The 21,356-nt window shown below is 37.2% G+C and overlaps 1 protein-coding gene across 5 annotated transcripts in view; it reads right to left on the bottom strand.

The window, feature by feature from the left end:
* Positions 1-21,356, bottom strand: part of TTC29 (tetratricopeptide repeat domain 29) — a 236,707-nt gene that overhangs the window by 70,788 nt on the left and 144,563 nt on the right. For all 5 annotated transcript variants that reach the window (XM_021101529.2, XM_084972743.1, XM_021101528.2 and 2 more), the window contains one exon: positions 15,741-15,969. In XM_021101529.2, the coding sequence (XP_020957188.1) occupies positions 15,741-15,969 (229 nt within the window). The remainder of the gene's footprint in view (positions 1-15,740; positions 15,970-21,356) is intronic.

Below are 21,356 nucleotides of genomic sequence, written 5' to 3'. Positions count from 1 at the left end.
GCTAGAGCTCCGATTTGACCCCTAGCCTGGGAACCTCCATATGCTGCAGGAGCGGCCCAAGAAATGGCAAAAAGACCAAAAAAGAAAAAAAAAATACATTTCTTGCTGTAGGTTTTAGTCAAAAAAGCCTCTGCCTTACAAACCATTCTTCACATAGCAGTCAAAGTGATCTTTTTTAAAAAGTCAGAGTCCTGGGAGTTCCCTGGTGGCTAGCAGATTAAGGACCTGGCATTGTCACTGCTGTGGCTCTGGTTAATGCTATGGCATGGACTCAGTCCCTGGCCCGGGAGCTTCTGTATGCCATGGGTGCAGCCAAAAATAAAGTCAGAGTCCTGTTCTTAGACTTCAATGATAATTTTTCATCAAAATTGAAATAAAATTCCAAGTCATCACTATGGCCTGAAAGGCCTAAATTAACTAAGTTTTTTCCACTGGAACCTCAATTCTACCTTCCCCTCCTCACTCAATTTGCTCCCACTAGATTGGTCCTCTTGCTGTTCAAACAAGGCCAGCTTTACCTGGATATCTTCTCATCTTCTGAGATATTCACTCAGCTTGTTTCATCATTTCAAATCAGGATTCTCTGCAAACTATGCCTCTTTTCAAAGTCTTCTCTGAACCTTCTGTTTAAAGGAGCCCTCCCCAAACCCAATCACTTTCTATCTTCTTACCCCACTGTATTTTTCCCACATAGCACTCATCACTATTTCTAGTGATGCCCTGTCAGCATCTAAACCTCTGTTTCCATCCTTAAGAAATCCTCTACTTTATAAATTTAAGTGGACAGTTGGGACTTGTTCTCCTTCTAGTCATTGAAAAGCCAGATATTCACTTTCCCAGCTTCCCTTGCAGCTGAGCAGAGTTAGTCTGAGCCAGTCTCCACCAATCAGCTGCACACATGCCCAACTTTGCATAGGGATCTGTGACTTGCTAAGCAGGGCTGTGCAAAATCTAACCAAGGCAAAGGCAGTATTCTATATTGTAAAGGTTCCTTAATATTCTCATGACAGGAAGTTAATCTGCCAATGTATATGTGCTCATTCATTTCTTTCTGAATATTTTTTGCTGTTTTATAAACTAGCCTTAGTAGCTGCAAACTTGAAACACTTGCCATACACATACTTCCTTGTAGAACAGGGCAATTATTCTTTTGGATCCCCTGTTATTAAGTCCGTATAAATATTTATGTGGTTCTAAAAATAGTTATTGAATTATACACTTTCAGTTGGGTCCATGTGCAAGCATAGATTGTTTCGTTTATAGATACTTAAAATTTGCCTTAATTTTAGTATATGGCTTGATCTTTGTTTCCCTTCAAACTGATATACTAAAGAGAGTAAAGAAAATTCCTGGAGAAAGAGCCCTAGACTGGTTTTGATCTACCTATGTCTTACAAATTATATTTTTCTTAGCATGTGTTGAGAAAGCTACCAGTTATAAAGCTGATATATTTTTTGAAAAGGAAAATTCTATGTTAGATATAGACAGTGACAATATTATGCATAATTATTTATGCAATTACACTTGCACATGCTTGAAAATTTTTAGCCAGGAAATGCTTAATAACATTTGCATGGTTAAATGAGACAGCAGAAACAACTGGAAAGACCTCAGGGCATGGTCATCTATTTAAGCATCCGCTTGGATTTTCAACGTAATTAGTCATATAATTGTGTGCCTAAACTTAGCAGATTCATGTAAGTAATTATAAATTATTAAAAAGCCATGTATAATGTTTTTTCCTCTGTTTCCTGCCAATCAAATTACTAAGGAATATACTATATTCACATTTTATCATATGAATCCTCAAATAAGATTACAATATAGAGCCCTGGATGAAAGTGAGTGAACAAGTGAATTCATTTATATGAGAGATATGACACACACACACACACACACACACACACACCCCTATTTGGACATCAATATTTTAGGGAGTATTCCTATGGTAAAATCACATTATCATTCTGTTCATCTGTCCTACTAAGATTTTTATGAAAAAATACTGTTTCTTTTGCTAACATTATATTGAACACAATGAGATTAAAAAAATAATTTAGGTTTTCATTTTAATGAATACCTAAAGGTTGGACATAATAGCTTCCTCCTGTATAGTTGATTTCCTCCTTTTCAAAATTCTGTTAGGGGGTGGTGGTGAAAACTTGGGCCAAACAAATCTGAACAGTTAAAATATTAAACTCAAAATTCTCTGACAGTCGTTTTGACCCAAATTCTTCTAGTTTTTCTCATTAATCCTCTTTCTGACTATTGATTTTGAAGCTTCATTTCATTTCATATTTTTCTCGTTGTTATTTTTATATCTGAGTTAAAAACATGTGAAGACTCTAGGAAAACTGCATTATCTTTTCCCAGGAGCATATTTGATAAGCAAGATTAGATCTTTGAAAGTGTTAAACTAAACTCCCTTTGATAACAGTTCAAGATACACTTATTAGCTGCTGATAGAATGAAATGTACAGATAGTCTTAATTCAGAGAAATCAGACTGGTCTAACTAATGGCTAAAATTAACCCGTCTTTTCTTATTTTGGGTGCCTGATTCCATGTTAGACGTCAATAAATGCAATCCCTTAGAGCCACAGCACTTAAATGAGCTAACTTTAGTTTTCCTTATTGGTTTGACAAAGTCAAACTTTGTTTACCTTTAGGGCATGATGAAAGAACATCCGTTTGGCTCAGATTTTTTGACTGAAGGTTAGAAGGCAATGAAAGGAAGACAAAAACCTGAGTGCATTGTCGTGTTTTTTCTTTTTGGCCACACCCATGGCATGTGGAATTTCCCAGGCCAGGGATCAGACCCATGCCACAGGAGTGACAATGCTTGATGCTTAACCTACTAGGCCACCATGGAATTTCTATTGCTGCTTTTAATAGTTATATTATTGCAGACAGTTGAGATGGTTCAGGAAGCAAATGCAGTCCAGGGCATTTGTAGTGTTTTCAAGGATTCACTTCAGGAAGGTCAAGACACTAGTCAGGATGAACTGGCATTGAAATTAAGCAATGCTGGAGCTCCTGTTGTGGCGCAGCAGAAATGAACCCAACTAGGAACCATGAAGTTGTGGGTTCAATCCCTGGCCTTGCTCAGTGGGTTAAGGATCTGGCGCTGCCGTAAGCTGTGGTGTAGGTCCCAGATGTGGCTTGGATCTGGTGTTGCTGTGGCTGTGGCATAGGCCAGCAGCTACAGCTCCAATTCGACCCCTAGCCTGGGAACCTCCATGCCACGAGTACGGCCCTAAAAAGACACACACACACACACACACACACACACACACACACATACACACACACAGAGAAATTAAGTAGTATTCTAGCATTTCATCTGATTAGATTCTTGCTCACTATTTCTCATATGGGGCACACTGTATCCATCCCCAGGAGGCAGATATCACCCATGAGAAGTGAATACATATCCAAGGATTGTTAGTCAAGTCAGTCATCATAATAAGGCACTGCAGGTGATTTATGATTTCTAAAAGAATACTCATCATGAAAAATATTTATTTTTCTATAAATTATGCTAGAGAACCTAGAATATGAAAACATTCACTCATGGCTGGGAGTTAAAAACACAGGGAGGATAGAGTAAAACAACTGAAAGGAAAGCCAATTCTGGGACCATGGATTTAATTTTTGATTGACGTGGTGGTAAAAAAAAAATCAAAACTCATCGTGATGAAAACACCATGGGGAGAGGTAATGAGAAATAAAAACTCCCACAAAATATCCAGATAAGGGAAATTTGGAAAAAATTAGAAGCCAACAAAATGTGTGCTTTCAATATGTTCATGTTTTTTTTTTTTTTTTTTTTTTTTTTGTCTTTTTTGTCTGTTGTTGTTGTTGTTGCTATTGTTGCTATTTCTTGGGCCGCTCCCGCGGCATATGGAGGTTCCCGGGCTAGGGGTCCAATCGGAGCTGTAGCCACCGGCCTACGCCAGAGCCACAGCAACGCGGGATCCGAGCCGCGTCTGCAACCTACACCACAGTTCACGGCAACGCGGGATCCTTAACCCACTGAGCAAGGGCAGGGACCGAACCCGCAACCTCATGGTTCCTAGTCGGATTCGTTAACCACTGCGCCACGACGGGAACTCCCCCAATATGTTCATGTTTAAAATGGTTTTTTTAGATTATTTTTTCCATTATAGTTGATTTAAAGTGTTCTGTCAATTTCTACTGTACAGCACAGTGACCCAGTCACATATATATATATATATTCTTTTTCTCACATTGTTCTCCATCATGCTCCATCACAAGTGACTTGATATAGTTCCCTGTGCTATATAGCAGGATAAAATGCTAATGTTAACTTCTTTTTCCAAAGAAATCATATGGAATTGTCCCAATAGAGCCTTACCAAAGAAAAATTACATTTACATAGGAAAGGGTCTTTTTGCCCCTAATTTCTAGCAATGGTAGAAAGTGCTTAGCTAAATGCACACAGTATTTGGAATCTATGACCATAAGTAAACGGACATAACTAGAAGCAGAGGTGAGACCCCCCTCACTAGGAATAAGATAAACACAAAGGTATGACAACAGGGTTCCCCTAGAACTTCAAACCCTAGCCTTCCTCGGATACAGCTACAGCATTTACTATGGCTTTACTCTGGTCTGGCCAGCCAGCAAACTTTTCATAAGCTTTTCAAACTAGCAATTAAAAGACAAAATTGAAATAACACCAGATTAGAGAAACACAGCTAAATCTTTTTCTTAGAAGTGGTGAGTTCAGAGTATATTGGAAAGTTAAAACTGGTAACACCATCAGCTACCAAGAACTGTGAGCAGAATCTCAAAGAAGCATAGTTTTTGTCTAAGCAATCAAGAATTCTCTTTTATTGAACCAAGGCAGCAGATAGAGAAGGAGGCTCTCAGAGGAGGAAAAAAAAAAAAAAAAGATCTTTCAACCTGAGGGATCTGGGGCTACATTATTCTTTCCCAAAGAAGTGAGCATTTGTTTTCTGAAGACATACTTGATTCCTAAGAAAGCACACTTGTCACTTGTCAAAATATATGAAGATGGGTGAACTGTATTTGAATGAGGAAATATGAAATTGAGGCTCAAGTTCAGCAGCCTTTTTTTTTTTTGTCTGCAATTAAGTATTGATTTGTCTTGTTTAGCATATTTCGTCTTTGGAATGATTTTATTTTCGTATCAATTACAGAAGTCATTGATTTCTCCAAGCTCCTTCTTGAAGTTTATTAGAAGTACACTTTGATAATCTATCATTGTGAGATTAACAGAAAAGATGCATCTTGCTTAAGTTTTTTGACAGTACATGGAGTATATAAAGAATACATTTTTATGTTTTTATCTCCCATTTGTCTTCTCTAACTTGTTTTCTGTACTAGAAAAGGACTTTAAGGATTTCTGCCTCTAAAAAATTACAGGCAGACCAATAACCTGTAAACACATCATTTACAGGCTGTCATACTGAGAAATGGCTATCCCAGCTCTCCCACTGGAGTTCCCACTGCTGCTGTCCAGGGAGCTGTCATGAAGACTCCTGAAGCTTCTGGATGTGGGCAGGCTAAATTAAGCTGTGGTAACAAACAACTCCAAAAATCTCAGTGGTTCACCAAAATAAAGGATGATTCTGTGTTCACACAAAGTCTGCTGCAGATATGAATGGCTTTCCAGGACAAATATTCCACATGGAGAGATTTAGTGATCCAGCTGTTTCCATCATGAGGCTTTATAATGGTTATTAAGGCATTTCCACGATCACTGCCGTAGGGTGAGAATCAGCTGTGGTATCTTGGTTGGGTTCTGCTTTGCTTCCCCAGAAGTGACTTTTGCCCGTTGGCCACAACAAGTCACAGAGCCCTGACTAGTTGCCAGCAGCTGAGAAATGCAATCTTTGGTGCAAATTCCAAGACCAGTGCCTGTGTTGGCCTCATTCTTCATAATGAGCTTGCCCCACGCTCCCTGAATACTTTCAATTGCATGTGGTAGTCTAAATTCTCGCAACAGGTAATCTCCCACCATTCTAAAAACCCTAGTTCCTCTAAATAGGCTAAAGTACTTTCAGTTATTCATCATAAGATGTGAATCAGTTCAATCAGACTGATTTCTTCCTAACAATGTTCATAATTTCCATCCTTTGAAGAATAAGTGTCTGAATTAGGAAAAGAGTTGAAAAGAGTGAATTTATAACATGGGGCCTTTTAAAAAATTTAGAAAGAATGTCAGATTCTGAGATAATGCCTAATGCTTGAAAACTGAATTTAATAAATAGTAAGTTTTGCAACAAAGAGTCCACAGTTGAAGGATTCCTTGAGCACTGTTCTATGCCAGGCATTGTTCTAGCTGCTGAGGCCATGACAACAACCACAGTGGCTACACTGTGTTGTGACAGTGTGTCAGCACTAGCTGGCATTTTATTGTCCAGAGTGCTTTCAGTGGCAAGTAACAAAAAATCCAACTAAGAGTGGCTTAAGAAATTTATATCATATTAAAAAAAAAAAAGGTGGTGGCCAGTTCCAGGGTTAGATAATTTAGCATGCAGAGATGTCTTTAAGATTCCTTCTGTGCTTTCCTACCATCCTTACCATTTTGATATCTTAGTTGCATGTTGGCTACAGCAGTTCCAGGCATCTCCTATTCACACATCGGCATTTAAAGTCAGGAGAAAGGGAATATCCTTGTTGGTTCTTCTCTTTAAGAATGAAGAAAACATTCCTAGGAATTCCTCAGGAGATCTTCTTATATCACTAATTACGGTTGGGTCCCACTTCCTCCGTAAAGCCAGAACTTGGCAAGTATAATGAGGTCACAGTGACCAGCTTATAATATTAGTAAATACTCAACCACTGGGGATGGAGAAGGGGCTAACCTCTCTGCAAGGACATGGTGACTTGAGGAGCAAGAACAATCAGGATTCTGTTAGCAGGAAAGAAGTTGGGCAATGGCCACTGGGTAGAGGACCAATGGGTCTTCCATACAGATGCTTTATGTCACTGGGCTCTCAAGGCAACCCTGTGGGGGTGGAAACTGTCATCTTCCTTTATAGATGAGCTAACAGAGGTAAAGTTACCCAGGTCCACCAACTATGAAATGAAGGAGCTTGGAGGTTGCCTGACTTCAAAGCCCAAATTCTTCACCACACAGTATCTGAGGAATCTGGTCAAACAAAATTGCCCAGTACTGAAATATGCCTTTTCAAAATTGACAGCCTTGTCTCTTTTGAATTTGCCTTAATTCTGTACTTCAGTTTGTGTGTCTAAAAAGCCTTATAGAAGTGTTACTGGAGAGTATGACTAAGGAACTTTGAAGTAACTGTGTTTCAGATTATGCAGTGATTCTTCACAGAAACCTTTATTTTTGCCCTCCCGCCCTTCACTATATGTTGTTATACTTGTAATACTGTGGCAAAGATAATGTAAAGGAGTTACTATATGGGGATTATTTCAAATCATATTGAGAACATATGTTTAAAACTCATACTAATTCTTCCGGTTTTCAAGATTTCCTGAAATTTAATTAGAGCAAAGCGAATTTTAAAAGCATAAAAATTTTCTTAGAAACTTAGGGACCATAGATTAAAGGAACTAAAAAGAAATTCGATCATATAGTTTAATTACCTTCCTACACTGATTTTATAAATGAGGAAACTTTTGCAACACTGAAAATCCCAGTTTGCAAAGACACTGGGAATAAAAGACTTAGTATATGAAATAATTATCTATCTAATGTATCCTACGTAACACTCAAAACAGTCTCATAATAATAAAACTAATATGACTACTGAAAACATCTTAAGTTTTTTTTTGTGGGGGGGTACATTTTTTAATATATATCCAACTGAGACATTTGGCTAAATTTCTGTTTTGTTTTGTTTTTCTTTTTTTTGGGGGGGCCAAACCTGTGGCATACAGAAGTTCCCAGGCTAGGGGTTGAATCAGAGCTACAGCTGCTGGCCTACACCACAGTCACAGCAATGCGGGATCTGAGCTGCATCTTCAAACTGCACCATAGCTCACAACAACGCTGGATCCTTAAACCACTGAGCAAGGCTAGGGATTGAACCCACATCCTCATGGATACTAGTTGGCTTCGTTACCACTGAGCCACAACTGGAACTCCCCAAATTTCTCTGTTTTAAAGCTACTTAGAATAATTCCTTTCTCTGTGACTACATTACCAACTGGATACATATTTGGGGTGATTATTTTATTTTATTTTATTTTAGATTTTTAGAGACTGATTTTTCAAAATTTACTTTTATAACCATTCTACAAATGGCTGATTACAGGTCTGAAGTCAAGGATGTATATTATGAGCCTGAGACAATTTTATACCAGAGAGCAAGAAGGCCATTAAAATCCACAAAGCCTACATCAGAAGCTGTTTAGGGGAGGCAGAAATGATTTGGGACTGAAAGATACTCAGGATAAAAATGGATCACTCATCCTAAGCCAGACTGTTTTTTCAATCCAAGAGAAAACAAGATGGAAAACAAAATAAATCCCCTTTAAAGGGACGAAACCACTAGGCAATGAGAATATAGCTTCAAAAAAGGGGTTCACAAAAAAGAGCTTGATAGGGTGAGCACTAAGAAATTCAGCCCAAATATCAAGCTACCATGTGGTCCCCAAGTTAACAGTTGTCTGTCTGGTTGAAACAGAAAGTGCTTTTGTAGAACCAGATTTTTCTATTTAATTTAATTCCACATTTTTTATAAATGCCACAATACTTTATTATAATTCTTGCTTTCAATAGTCAATTATTTTTCAAGTAATTTTAAAAAGAAACATATTTTGTTTTTGACAAATTTCTGACAAATTTCTCACTTCTGTGTTTATTCTATATGTAGGTCAGATTATGATGTAGATTCATGTTCTTTCTGCCTGGAGGAGTTTAACATTCCTTCCACTGGTGTGTTAGTGATGAATTTTCTAAGCTTTTGTATGCCTGGAAAAATCTTTACTTTACCTCCATTTTTGAAAGATACTTTCATTGGGTATAGAATTCAGGTTTGATAGTTCTTTTTTCCCTCTAGTACTTTAAATAAGTTGCTTCATTCATTCCCTTTTGATTTACATTATTTCTAGGGAGATTTAAGCTCCTATCATCTTTGTTTCATATCACCCCTACCACACCATACCATACTTTTCTCTTTATCACTTATTTTAAACACTGTGATTATGATGTGCTTTGGTTTAATTTTCATATATCTTTTGCTTAGGACTCAATGAGCTTCTTAGATTTGTGGGTTTATAGTTTTCATCACATTCAGAAAAAAATAGCCATTCATTATTTTTAAAAATAGTTTTTCAGTTCCCTCATCTTCTCCTCTTCTTTGAGGTCTCCAAATTATTCACAAATTAAGCTTCTTAAAGTTGACCCACAGTTCTCTGACATGCACTATTCATATCATTTCAATTTTTTCCCCTGTATTTCATTTTGGATAATTTCTATTGCTATGTCTCCAAGCTGGATTTTTCCTTTGCATTATCTAAATCTTGTGCTAATCTCATCCAAGTTTGTTTGTTTGTTTTTTCCAATATTGGACATTTTATTTCTTACCTCCAGAAATTCAATTTGGCTTTAAAAAGTATCTTTCCTGAGTCTATATGTTTAATCTTTCCACTATATCCTTAAACATATGGAATGTAGTTTTAATAACCTTTTAAGTCCTGGTCTGCTAATTCTATCATCTGTTGCGTATCTGGGTCAGTTTCTATTTATATACCTTCTCTTCATTATGATTTATATCTTCCTGCTTCTTGGCATGTTCATGTAATTTTGACTGGATGCCAGATACTATATATTTTACCTTGTTGGGTGCTATTTTTTTTTGGCTACACCCATGGCACACAGAAGTTCCCAGGCAGGGATCAAACCCAAGCCACAGCAGTGACAACTCTGAGTCCTAAACTGCTAGGCCACCAGTGAACTCTGCTAAATATTTTTTATTCCTATAAATGTTCTTGAGTTTTGTTCTAGAATTTAGTCTACTTAGAAAGAGCTTGAGGAGTTCCTGTCGTGGCACAGTGGTTAACAAATCCGACTAGGAACCATGAGGTTGTGGGTTCGATCCCTGCCCTTGCTCAGTGGGTTAAGGATCTGGTGTTGCCATGAGCTGTGGTGTAGGTCACAGACGAGGCTCAGATCCCGCATTGCTGTTGCTCTGGTGTAGGCTGGCGAGGGGTCCAATCGGAGCTGTAGCCGCCTGCCTATGCCACAGCCACAGAACCTTGGGATCTGAGCCGTGTCTGCAACCTACACCACAGCTCACGGCAACGCCGGATCCTTAACCCACTGAGCAAGGCCAGGGATCGAACCCACAACCTCATGGTTCCTAGTCGGATTCATTAACCACTGAGGTACGACGGGAACTCCTAGATTGTACTCTTAAGGACTACAAAATACTTTATTTATTTAGAAGATGCTCTCACTGAGGAATTGTGGTTGGTTTAAGCAGAATTTCTTTTTTACATTTGACAGGTTTGCTCTGTGACAATAGGACGATATAAAACCTGCTTGCTGACTTTTGGGCTAATTCTATAACGTTTCCATCATTGTTATTGTTATTTAACAAACAGGAGTAGCTGATCAAAGTATAACAGAACACAAGACTCACTTGGGAATGTGGCTTTTTCCCATTCTTTAAAATGGTTGAACCCATGTGTGAAAAGTACAAGCAAAAGATAGGGTAGTTAAATGTGGCTTGACATTAAACCCATAACCACACATCGAGCCAACACAAAGCAAGGCTGGAAGACAAATTCATGCTCTTGATTGCCTTCCTTTAAGAATATTAAATGATGACTCATACAACTAGTGTGATCGTTTTGGCACTCAGGAAAACTTTACATGGCTTTTCATATAAAACAGTAAGTGTCTTTACTGACTAGCCAGTGTATTCATCTATTTCTATACTCAGCATTTGCATCCTATTTATCTGATACCATTTACATTTGGCTACAATAAGAATGCACATTAAAGCCATGTTATTAATATCATGAATGAAGTGGTTAACCACGTTGGCATTTAAATGGCTATAATTACATTTTTTAGGTTAACAGGTCTACTAGGTTAAATTAAGAAAGCCTTTGCTTGTATGTCATTGCTTCTCATCTGGGCCTGTGAGCTCCAAAAGGCAAGATGAAATTATTTCCTCATTAATTTTTTTTCATGATTGTATAGATACTAATTCTGGTAAAGAAAATACACTATCTTCTGAAAAAATCAGCAGAAACTCAGATACCCTTAAGTCTTCCAGAACCAACCAATTTCTATTGCTTCAGGCTTGAATAACTGTACTGAATTACAATAAAATCTGAGTTTCTTCTACATTCCTACATTTGGGAGGGGAATCTATTCTTATTTTACTATTGGAAGGGAAAGGGGAGATATGAAATCATTCCAACCATATCTAAGCGTATTAAGAAGAGTATGAAGGTTCCCATATTTGCCGTGTTCCCTCTGAAAGGTACAAAGACGAAAGATGATTGCTGGTGAATCACTGTTCTATTTTATCTAGAGACCTGAGTGCTCTCACTGCTCTATTCCCTTAGGGGGTCATGTTCCTCTGCCTGCTCTGTGAGCTAATGATTTGTTTGGAGGATGTAAGTCTCAGAGGTGAAGATAACCGCACGGCTTTTATAATGTATCTTTCAAATCTTTGATCTGCTTTTTTCTGAATACCTGGGACCCCTCAATAGCAAGATTAAAGGTGCCTCTTCAGAGAAGAAAGGCAAAATTTGAAAACCTAAAAGCTCTTCAGATTTCCAAATAATATTTCCGTATTTCTTCATTTTGTCAACATCGTACTTGGTGTTGTCTTACCTTCATGTGATAATTGGATGGTAATCAAAATACAGGATTGGATCATTAAGATTTTTTCCCCACATTTTTCAAGGAGGCAGGCAACGATACATCTTGTTTTAAAAAGTGGCAAGTGCAAACTAGTTTACGGCGGCTAGGACATACATACTCATTTTGAATTCTATTTAATTTGACAAATATTTACTTGTACCTAGTAGATGTCAGACATTGTGCCTTCTTTTATAGGGAATACCAACATAAGGGTCTGTTTTCCAGAGACTCACTGTCTGATGAGACAGACAAGTCAATTACAGAAATGGCCATGAAAGGACACAGGTATGACAAACGAAAAATGCTTGGAGAGAAAAGAATGACATTCAGTGTGGGAAAAGAGAGCAGAGACAGTATGTAGTGAGAATCAGGGAAGATCTCAGTATTTGAGAAGGACCTTGCAGGGGGGCAGGGGGTGAGATTTCCCCGGATGGGGCTAGAACTGGAATTAAGGCGATAATAGTACAGTATAGTGTGTGTGTGTGTGTGGGTGTAGTCAGGGACCATGGTGGTGAAAAAAGGTTGAGAAGCTTGGACTTAACTTGTCGACAGTAGTAAGGCCAGGAAGATTTTTCAGCAGAGAGAAGATAGAATAATAAGATTTTTGGTTGAAGAAATAATTTTTTTTTGTCTTTTCTAGGGCCACACCCATGGCATACGGAGGTTCCCAGGCTAGGGGTCTAATCGGATATGTAGCTGCGGGCGGACGCCAGAGCCACAGCAATGCGGGATCCGAGTCACGTCTACGACCTACACCATAGCTCACGGCAACGCTGGATCTTAACCCAATGGGCAAGGCCAGGGATCGAACCCACAACCTCATGGTTCCTAGTCAGATTCGTTAACCACTATGCCACAATGGAACTCCCCTGAAGAAATAATTTTGAAGCATTACAAAAAAATTGTGTGTAAAATTTAGTGTTTTAGTGTTTTTCAAGTTAAATCTGTCTATGTAAATAAACAAGTGTGTTTGATAATGTCCTGTAGGTTTTATTTCCAAATAGAATACCTACCACCAAACATGCTGAATATACAGTAGTATGAGAATTCTCATTTATATTTGAATCTGAAAGATTATTATTTTTCATCACCCTTACAATGATTTCTAATCTTGGTCAAATGAATCAGTAAAGGTGTGTACTTTTATAGCCTTCTGGAGAATTTAATTTTTTCTACCACATCAATAGCTGAGTTTTACTGTCTGAATAATATATTTTTTCTGTTTTGTAAATGAATTCTTTTGTATCATTTTTATTAGATTCTATGTACTGAATAATATTTTTTTTAAATTTATTTTTTATTGAGGTAACACTGGTGTATAATACTATATAAGTTGCATGTGTACATTATATTTCTACATCTGTATACCTTACAGTGTGTTCACCACCAAAATTTAGTTTTCATCTGTCAGTTGATCCCCTTCATCTGTTTGGCTCCCTCCACCCCCGCCTTTCCCCCTGTTGATCGCCACTCTTTTCTCTGCATCTACCTGTTTGTTGCTGTTTGGTTTGGTTTGTTTATTTCTTTTGTTTCTTTGTCTTCTATGTGTCTGAATAATACTTTGAAGTGCATTTTTTTCGTTCTGCTCCTAATCCCTTTAAAACACAACATTCTCTTACAAAAAAAAAATGGGACGATAAAACAGAAAAAGAATAGAAAAATAAATTCCTTTATGGAGTATAGCAAAGCAGAAGAATTTTTTTTTTCTTTTTTTACAGTCACACCCACAGCATATGGAAGTTCCTGGACCAGGGACTGAATCCAAGCCACAGCTGTGACCTATGCCACAGCTGCAGCAATGCTGGATCCTTAACCCACTGTGCCAGACCAGGGGTTGAACCTGCACTACCGCAGAGACAAGAGAAGATCATTAACCCTTTGTGCCACAGTGGGAACTCCTGGAAGAGATTTTTCATAAAGCCAAATCAGGATTGCAATAAGAGGACACATGGCTCTGATCAGAAGCCGGTTTTGAAGAGTATTTTTTTTTATGATTATTATCATGCTGGGTAGAGTTTATACTAGTAAAATCTGAAAATGTGAGTAGCTCAATTTATTCTCCACCAAACAATTCATTAAAACAAGTAATCTAACAGATGGATTATACTTCTTCTGCTTTCTCACCTGGGCAGAAAAAGTGAGAGCCTAATGGGAAGGGAACTAAAAAATATAGGACAAATGCCCAAATACATGACAAGACAACATCTTGAAGTAAGCAAAATATCATATGGAAGTAGTTACTCAACAGTTAACTATAAATACTTTGGAGGCACTTGAGCACATTGAAGTCCAACAAGCCATTGTTTCTGAAGATTTCATCTTGGTTCCTCTTATTATAAATCTATTAGGAAGGAGACCTTTCCTTATTTTCTAACTAGAGGCCAGACAGTAGTAAAGTAGTATTCTACTGATGTAGAAGAGTCAATAGAATTTCTTTGTGCCATATTTACAATTGTTTACTATTTATTCTACAGAAGAAATAAATACCAAACAGATTACTATTTTATCTAAATGACTAAGGGGGAAAAAAGGAGTTCCAGGTAGGAGATGCCACATGACCCAGCAATTACACTGCTGAGTATATATTTGAACAAAACCCCAAACCACTAATTTGAAAAGATATATGCACCCCAATGTTCACAGCAGCATTATTTACAATTACCAAGATATGGAAGCAACTTAAATGTCTGTCGACAGATGAATGGATAAAGAAGATGTGAGATTATTTCTAATGAAATACTACTCAGCCATAAAAAGAATGAAATTTTGTTATTTGCAGCAACATGGATAAACTGGGAGGGCATTATGCTAAGTGAAATAAGTTAGATAAACACAAATACTGTATGATATTGCTTATATGTAGAACTGTAAAACTATGACAAACTAGAGAATATAATAAAAAAGAGGCAGACTCACAGACTCGGGGTCACCAGTGGTGAGGGAGAGGAGGGACAATGTAGGGGTGGGGAAGCGGGAGCCACAAACTACTGGGTATAAGGTAGGCTCAAGGACGTATTTCAGCATGGGAAGTAGAGTTAATATTTTTTAACAACTGCAAATGGAAAGTAACCTTTAAAAATTGTAGAAAAAATTAAAAAAACAAAACAAAACAAAAAAAACTACAAATAGGAGAAACCCCTTCACATTATATGCTTTTGACTTGTAATTCCATTTGAGTTCCAAACATTTAAAATATTTTGCTTAATAAAGTTTGATTTGCAAACAAGTAACCCAAACTGTCTTTCACAGGCAGTACTGTTTAACATTTTAAAAAAGAATCCTAAAGGTCTTAACTGAGGACTAGAGCCTGGTCAAGTTGACACGGTAAAACCAACCCTTATAATCCCCTTCTAGTTACCTGTTTTTTATTGACTATTTTGACTAATTATCACAAGAAAACTATATAGGAAAAAAGCAGAATTAAGAGAAATTACTATGAAATATTTTCTCAATATTTATACTTGAATTGAGAAAAAAGGAGGAAAACTCACTGCCATCAGAAAAGCAAAAGTATAATACCAAGTAGTGTCTATGATACTTGCTCTTGTCAGCAAGACACAAGACTGAACATTTTAAAACCTATTTCCTGTTCTTTACAACTGATCATTTCATACTGTTGAATATTTAAGATAACTGAAAAAAATGGTGATGTATTAAGCTGAGTAAATCATTACACTCTTGTACGCTTTCCTTAAATGCTGAAGGTCCCATAGAGCATGAAAATGCATCCAACATTCACTTAGTAATGAATACATAAAAATAAAATTATAAATAAAATTAAAATCATCAATGGTCGAATGAATGAAAATGAAACGAAAATGACTTCACAGTGAAAATGACTTCACCAACATGAATGACAGAAAAATCTCAAGTGTTTTAAAAAACCAACGCCTTACCAACAACTGGATCAGGTGCAATGTCACTTCTACTCTCCTTCCATGACAGCAGGTAGTCCAGACTGGTGAGATCTGCAGATTCTATATAAGTATTAACCGTCAGCATCATCTGATGAGCTTTCGCTATTCCATAATGAACTTTTGTTTCATCCATCAGAGGTACGTTTGTTAGCTCTGCTGTTGTGTCAAAAGCTTGCTGAAAGTATTCAGAAGCTTTGTGGTAGGAGCCCTAAAGATGGAAGAGAAGGAATTTTTTTCTTAATTTTAATTTTACCATTCTACATATCTGCCCACCTTGCCATGTGACACACTGATCTCTTAACAATTTTAGCAATTCATCTCAAGAAGAAAGAGATGGCAAGCAGGGCCTCTATCAGATTAAACTGCTTTTTAAAAGTTATGATCTGTAATACTGTGAAATTAATTCACTAAGAAAGGCGTATCCACCAGGTTGAACTGTATGAAACCTAAAAATGGACAAATATTAGCATTTTTGTAGGGTTCAACGTAATATATAGACGCAAAAAGAAGCTTGGGAAAGAGTGAACCAATTCACAATGATTCAGATGTAATTTTCTTACTTGTAACATTGGATTTACCAAATGAAATCTTTTTTTTTTTGTCTTTTCTAGAGCTGCTCCTGTGGCATATGGAGCTTCCCAGGCTAGGGGTCTAATTGGAGCTGTAGCCATGGGCCTACACCAGAGCCACAGCAATGCGGGATCTGAGCCGCATCTGCTACCTACACCACAGCTCATGGCAACGCAGGATCCTTGACCCACCGAACAAGGCCAGTGATTGAACCTCATTGTTCCTAGTCAGATTCGTTAACCACCGTGCCACGACGGGAACTGCCCAAATGAAATCTTTTTAACCAGCTTCTGTTTTCAGTCATAACAAATTATTCTCAGCCAACACGTTTCTCAATGGCAAGTGAAAGTACATACATACATCTGCCATTTGAGTTTCCCCACGTGCGCATGCCGTTCTTGACTGAGAATGTGGAGTAGCCAAGATTTCAAAAAAATATGATCTTGACAACAGCACTGGCTGTTAAATGTTTATCTCTTCTCCAAGTCCTTTGCAACACTTTAAGCCGCAAAAATTCAAGGTTTTTTCTTTTCCTTTTCCCTTCCTTCCGCCCTCCCTCCCTTCTTTCTTCCTTCCTTCCTCCCTCTCTCCCTCTTCCTTTTCTTTTTCTTTCTTTTCTTTGTTTCTTTCTTTCTTCCTTTCTTTTTCTTCATCTCTCCTTCTGAAAGCTATTGTCCATGAATAAATAATGTTTACCTAATTCTTATGAAGTGTCAGGGACAGTACTTCATATGAACTGTGTCAATAGCTTTCATAAGTCATTCTATAAGAAAATATTATTCTTATTTTACAAATAATGAAATTTAGCCTCAGAGAAGAGACTATTTTCTGCCATCCCTCTCCCAAAGCTTCCAAAAAAATTTCCTTAAAAACTTCCTTGGAGTTCCCTTGTGGCTCAGTGGATTAAGCATCTGGAGTTGTCACTGCTGTGGTGTGCATTAGATCCCTCACCCAGAAACTTCACATGCTGCAGGGGTAGGCTCTCCCTCAAAAAACCCCCTCTTATTCAAAGGGATAATTTCAAGAATTATTTTTATATATTTTTACATTAAAACAAACTCATTCGACAAACTCTTTTTTTTCTTCTTCTTTTTCTGCTGCGACCATGGCACGTGGAAGTTCCTGGTCCAGGGACTGAATCTGAGCCACAGCTGTGACAATGCAGGATCCTTAACCTATTGGGGATTGAACACTGGGGACTTGAGTCACTGCAGTTGGGTTCATAACCCACTGTGCCACAGCAGGAACGCCTCTTTTAAATTGTTTTACTATGTAAGCTTTCAAGTCATTTTTCTTGAAACATTTTAAGAGGGGATTGGAAATAAAAAACACCATAGAAACAGCTTTGTATCATATGCCAGTATAGTTAAAATGCATACTCAACAACCACACCCCTGTACAATCATGGAGTCCAAAAAGCAGAAAAAATGACTGACTAAAGAGGTTGCTAGCAAGGTGAGGAGGGGGAGAAGTAGGACTTATGTGACAGTTAATGTTACATACATGAGCAGCATACATAACACTGTTTTTGTCCACAAGGGCAATTTAGGTGAACCATGTATTCAAATGGTTCATTCCAATTAACTTTGCTAATTTAAACAAAGTCCCTCTACATTACATCAATAACAATTTTTGTTTGTTGAGGTGAACAATTCTTTCTCTTACTTCAAAGTATAAAATACCGAATTTATATGAGAGTAAGATTACTTAAAAATAAAACTGTATCAAGGATACATGTATGCCAATTAAATTGTATGATTGAGAAACAACATAAATATTAAAGATGACAGTAAAACTAGTTAAAATTACAGATTGTCCTGTTAAGTACCAGAGATAAAGGACAAACATGAGTTTGAGAAAATATATGACTAGACCAAACATTTCTGTTTTTAAAAAGAAAGGGGTATAAATATCTTATTATTGTTCTCCCCTGAGCTTTAGGCTACTTATTGTTTTAGGTGAGAGTCTCAATTAGAAAAATTAGGGACCATAAACATATGGACATCTGTTTGAATTTCTAGAATTATTTTTATATATTTTTTACATGAGAACAATCTCATTCATTCATCCATTCATTCACTGAGCAATTATTTTGTACAGGCTTGTGCCAGACAGTAGGGATTCAGCAGTGAACAGAGGTTATAGTCGGTAGGTGAGCTTACTGCTAGTGGAAGTATTCATATGCCTAAAACTTTTATTAGATATTATTTAACAAATGCTTTTTCCCACTAAAATAAGAACATTATAAGTAGGTAATTATTCTTCCCTCAAATTGTGCCCAGTGTTCAATCTTCAGACACACACATAACTGTCACAAAACTGGTATCAACCTAGATGTCTCTAGTTTAAAATGCTCTTAAATACAACATTAACTCTTCTCAGATGCAAGAATTTTTATACATACCTTTTTAGAATGAGGTTTCATTAATGTGCCTTGTACTCCTGGATTTTTCATTCTTAAAGAGTTTAATATCTAAATTTAATCTCTTCTCCAAAGACTCTGTCTAACCCTCCACAGTTGCTATTATCAGTTAATCCCTATTTTGTTATAAAATTTAGGAGATTCCACTAACTAATCCTGGTGATTTTAAACATGAGTTTGAGAATTCAGAAGTGAATTTATAGAAGTGAATTTATGCACTTCATAAATGCATCTTATTAAAAGAGACAACTTCATTTAATGTTATAAATATCGCTAATAAGCATTTAGTGAGCAATTTCAGGACAGGATCTTAATGACATCATAGACCTTGAAACAAAACTCTCATTATTATCCCATAACATAGAATTTTCATGCATTACTGTGATTCTTACTAGACCCTCCTTAGTGTCTAAAATGTCACTTTGTCCAATAAGCAACCCTAAATAAATGGGCATTTTCTCAATATTGAGGAAGAATAATTTCTTACACATTTTCTTTCCTATTCTGGTGTTGGAACTACCATTGTTTAAATTATGTGATTATTCACTGATCTTAGAATTAAACATCTTGTAAAGGGTCTGTACCTAGCTATTTTGCCTAAAATATTCTCATTTGATCCCTTTACATTAATGACAATTTTCAGTGAAAGGCCCATCACATCAGAGGGTAGGATGGTCGGCCCATCTTCCATGATTATGTTGTAAAAGGTAAACTAATTGGGATATTTTAAAGATGTGTTAACTTTAATTATAGCAACACTGTAGTAATTAGAAAAATGGTATTTTCCAAATACAGTTTTATATTACATTTATGGTTTTATAATAATACTATTTTCTGGAAATTACTGTTAAGAATACAATTAGAAGACATTGCATGAATAATGAGAAGTTAGAAAGGTATGATGAGGGCAGTATGTAGTCGGTCTTAAAAGGTAGACTGAAAGCATCAGTAATACTAGATTTGCTTTTAAAGATTCAGGGCAAGTTTTCAAAATGCCACACTACTAGACCAAAATGAAATAGAAGTTTGGAATTTCAGAAGTGAGAGAATACCATCTCGAGTGGTATAAGATTAGTTCCAAATTTATCGATTGTTTCGAGTATTTTTGTTCACCAACTTTATGCCACGTTGTCTTCTAGGAATTGGAATGAAATAAAAAACAAGGCAGATCTGGTCCCTGTCCTCATTAAGCTTTCATTCTAGACACATTCAAAAACAGAATTCTCAAATATTTAAATGCTAAAAAACAAAAGCCATGGAAGAAGAAAAATATCATAAACAAGAAAACTATGAGGTACGTGCTACGTAGAAAATTAATGTTAAAGAGTGACCTGGTGGCTACTTTTGACTGGGATACCTCCAAGAAGACTTCTTTGAGGCTGCGACATTAGCTAAGCTCTGAATGATAAGAAGCCAGCAATGCGAAGTTCAGATTGGGGAGTAGTACGTGCAAAGTATTCCAGCTAAAGCAAACATCTTCAGGCAGAAATAAGCTCAGTGTGTCTGAAGAACTCCACAAAAGCCCCTTTGGCTGTGGTGATGAGGATGAGGAGAGTAGAAGGCAGTAAAGTTAGGACTGGGGGTGGATGGGTAATGCGTCTCATGGAGACTATTTCAAGTCGGGGAGAGGAATCACATTTATGTTTTTCAAAATGAGAAGCAATGGAAGTATTTTAAGCAGAGAAACAACGATTTGTTTACATCCTGAAAGGATTACTTGGGCCTCTGGGTGGAGACTAGATTAGATGGAAGAGAAATGGAGAAATGGGTTCAGAGCTTATTCCAACAGTACAGGTGAGAAAACACAGTGTCAAGCCGATGTGGTGACAGTAGTGGAGATGGAGAGGAGCGGGTGGATATGAGATGTGTTTTGGTGGCTCAAACATCAGGGTTTGCTTCTGGATTGGATATGGAGCAGTGGGGAAAGAAGAATCAAAGGATATCTAGATTACTGGCTTAAGCAATTGAGTTGATGGATAATGGTACCATTTATTAAGATGCCTAGGGAGAAGTAGGTCAAAGGAGGGAGGATTCATATTAAATTTGAGATATCCAGTTACCTTGTGGCTTATTGGTAATGTAACTGACTAGCATCCATGAGGATGTGGGTTCGATCCCGGCCTTGCTCAGTGGGTTAAGAATCTGGCGTTGCTACGAGCTGTGGTGAAGGTCACAGACACGGCTTGGATCCCGCGTTGCTGTGGCTGTGGTGTTGGCCATTAGCTGCAGCTCTGATTCGACCCCTAGCCTGGGAACTTCCATATGCCACAGGTGCAGCTCCAAAAAAATAGAAATATAAAAATAAATAAATAAATCTGAGATATCTATTAGAAGACATCTGAATAGAGATGGTAAGGAGGCAGTTAAACAAATCTGGAGTCCCAAGGAGAGATCAGGGTTGGAACTATAAATCTGGGAGTCATCAGCTAATGGATGGTTATTTAAAACCATGGGCCTGCATGAGGTCAGATAAGGGGAACTCATAGACTGAGAAGAAAAGATTGCTTATAAAACTCTGAATAATATTCTATTGTGGTTGAACATTAATTTGGGAGAGAAATGGAATTAGGGGAAAGATGATGAGTTCAGTTTTTAATAGGTTA

This window comes from Sus scrofa, chromosome 8 (genome assembly GCF_054392235.1).
Source record: "Sus scrofa isolate SSC_HxYL_T2T_F1_AM1 chromosome 8, Sscrofa_HxYL_maternal_Yorkshire_Landrace_v2.0, whole genome shotgun sequence".
Classification (NCBI taxonomy): domain Eukaryota; kingdom Metazoa; phylum Chordata; class Mammalia; order Artiodactyla; family Suidae; genus Sus; species Sus scrofa.
Note: the sequence above shows the minus strand (reverse complement) of the source record. Positions and strands in the feature narration are given on the sequence as shown.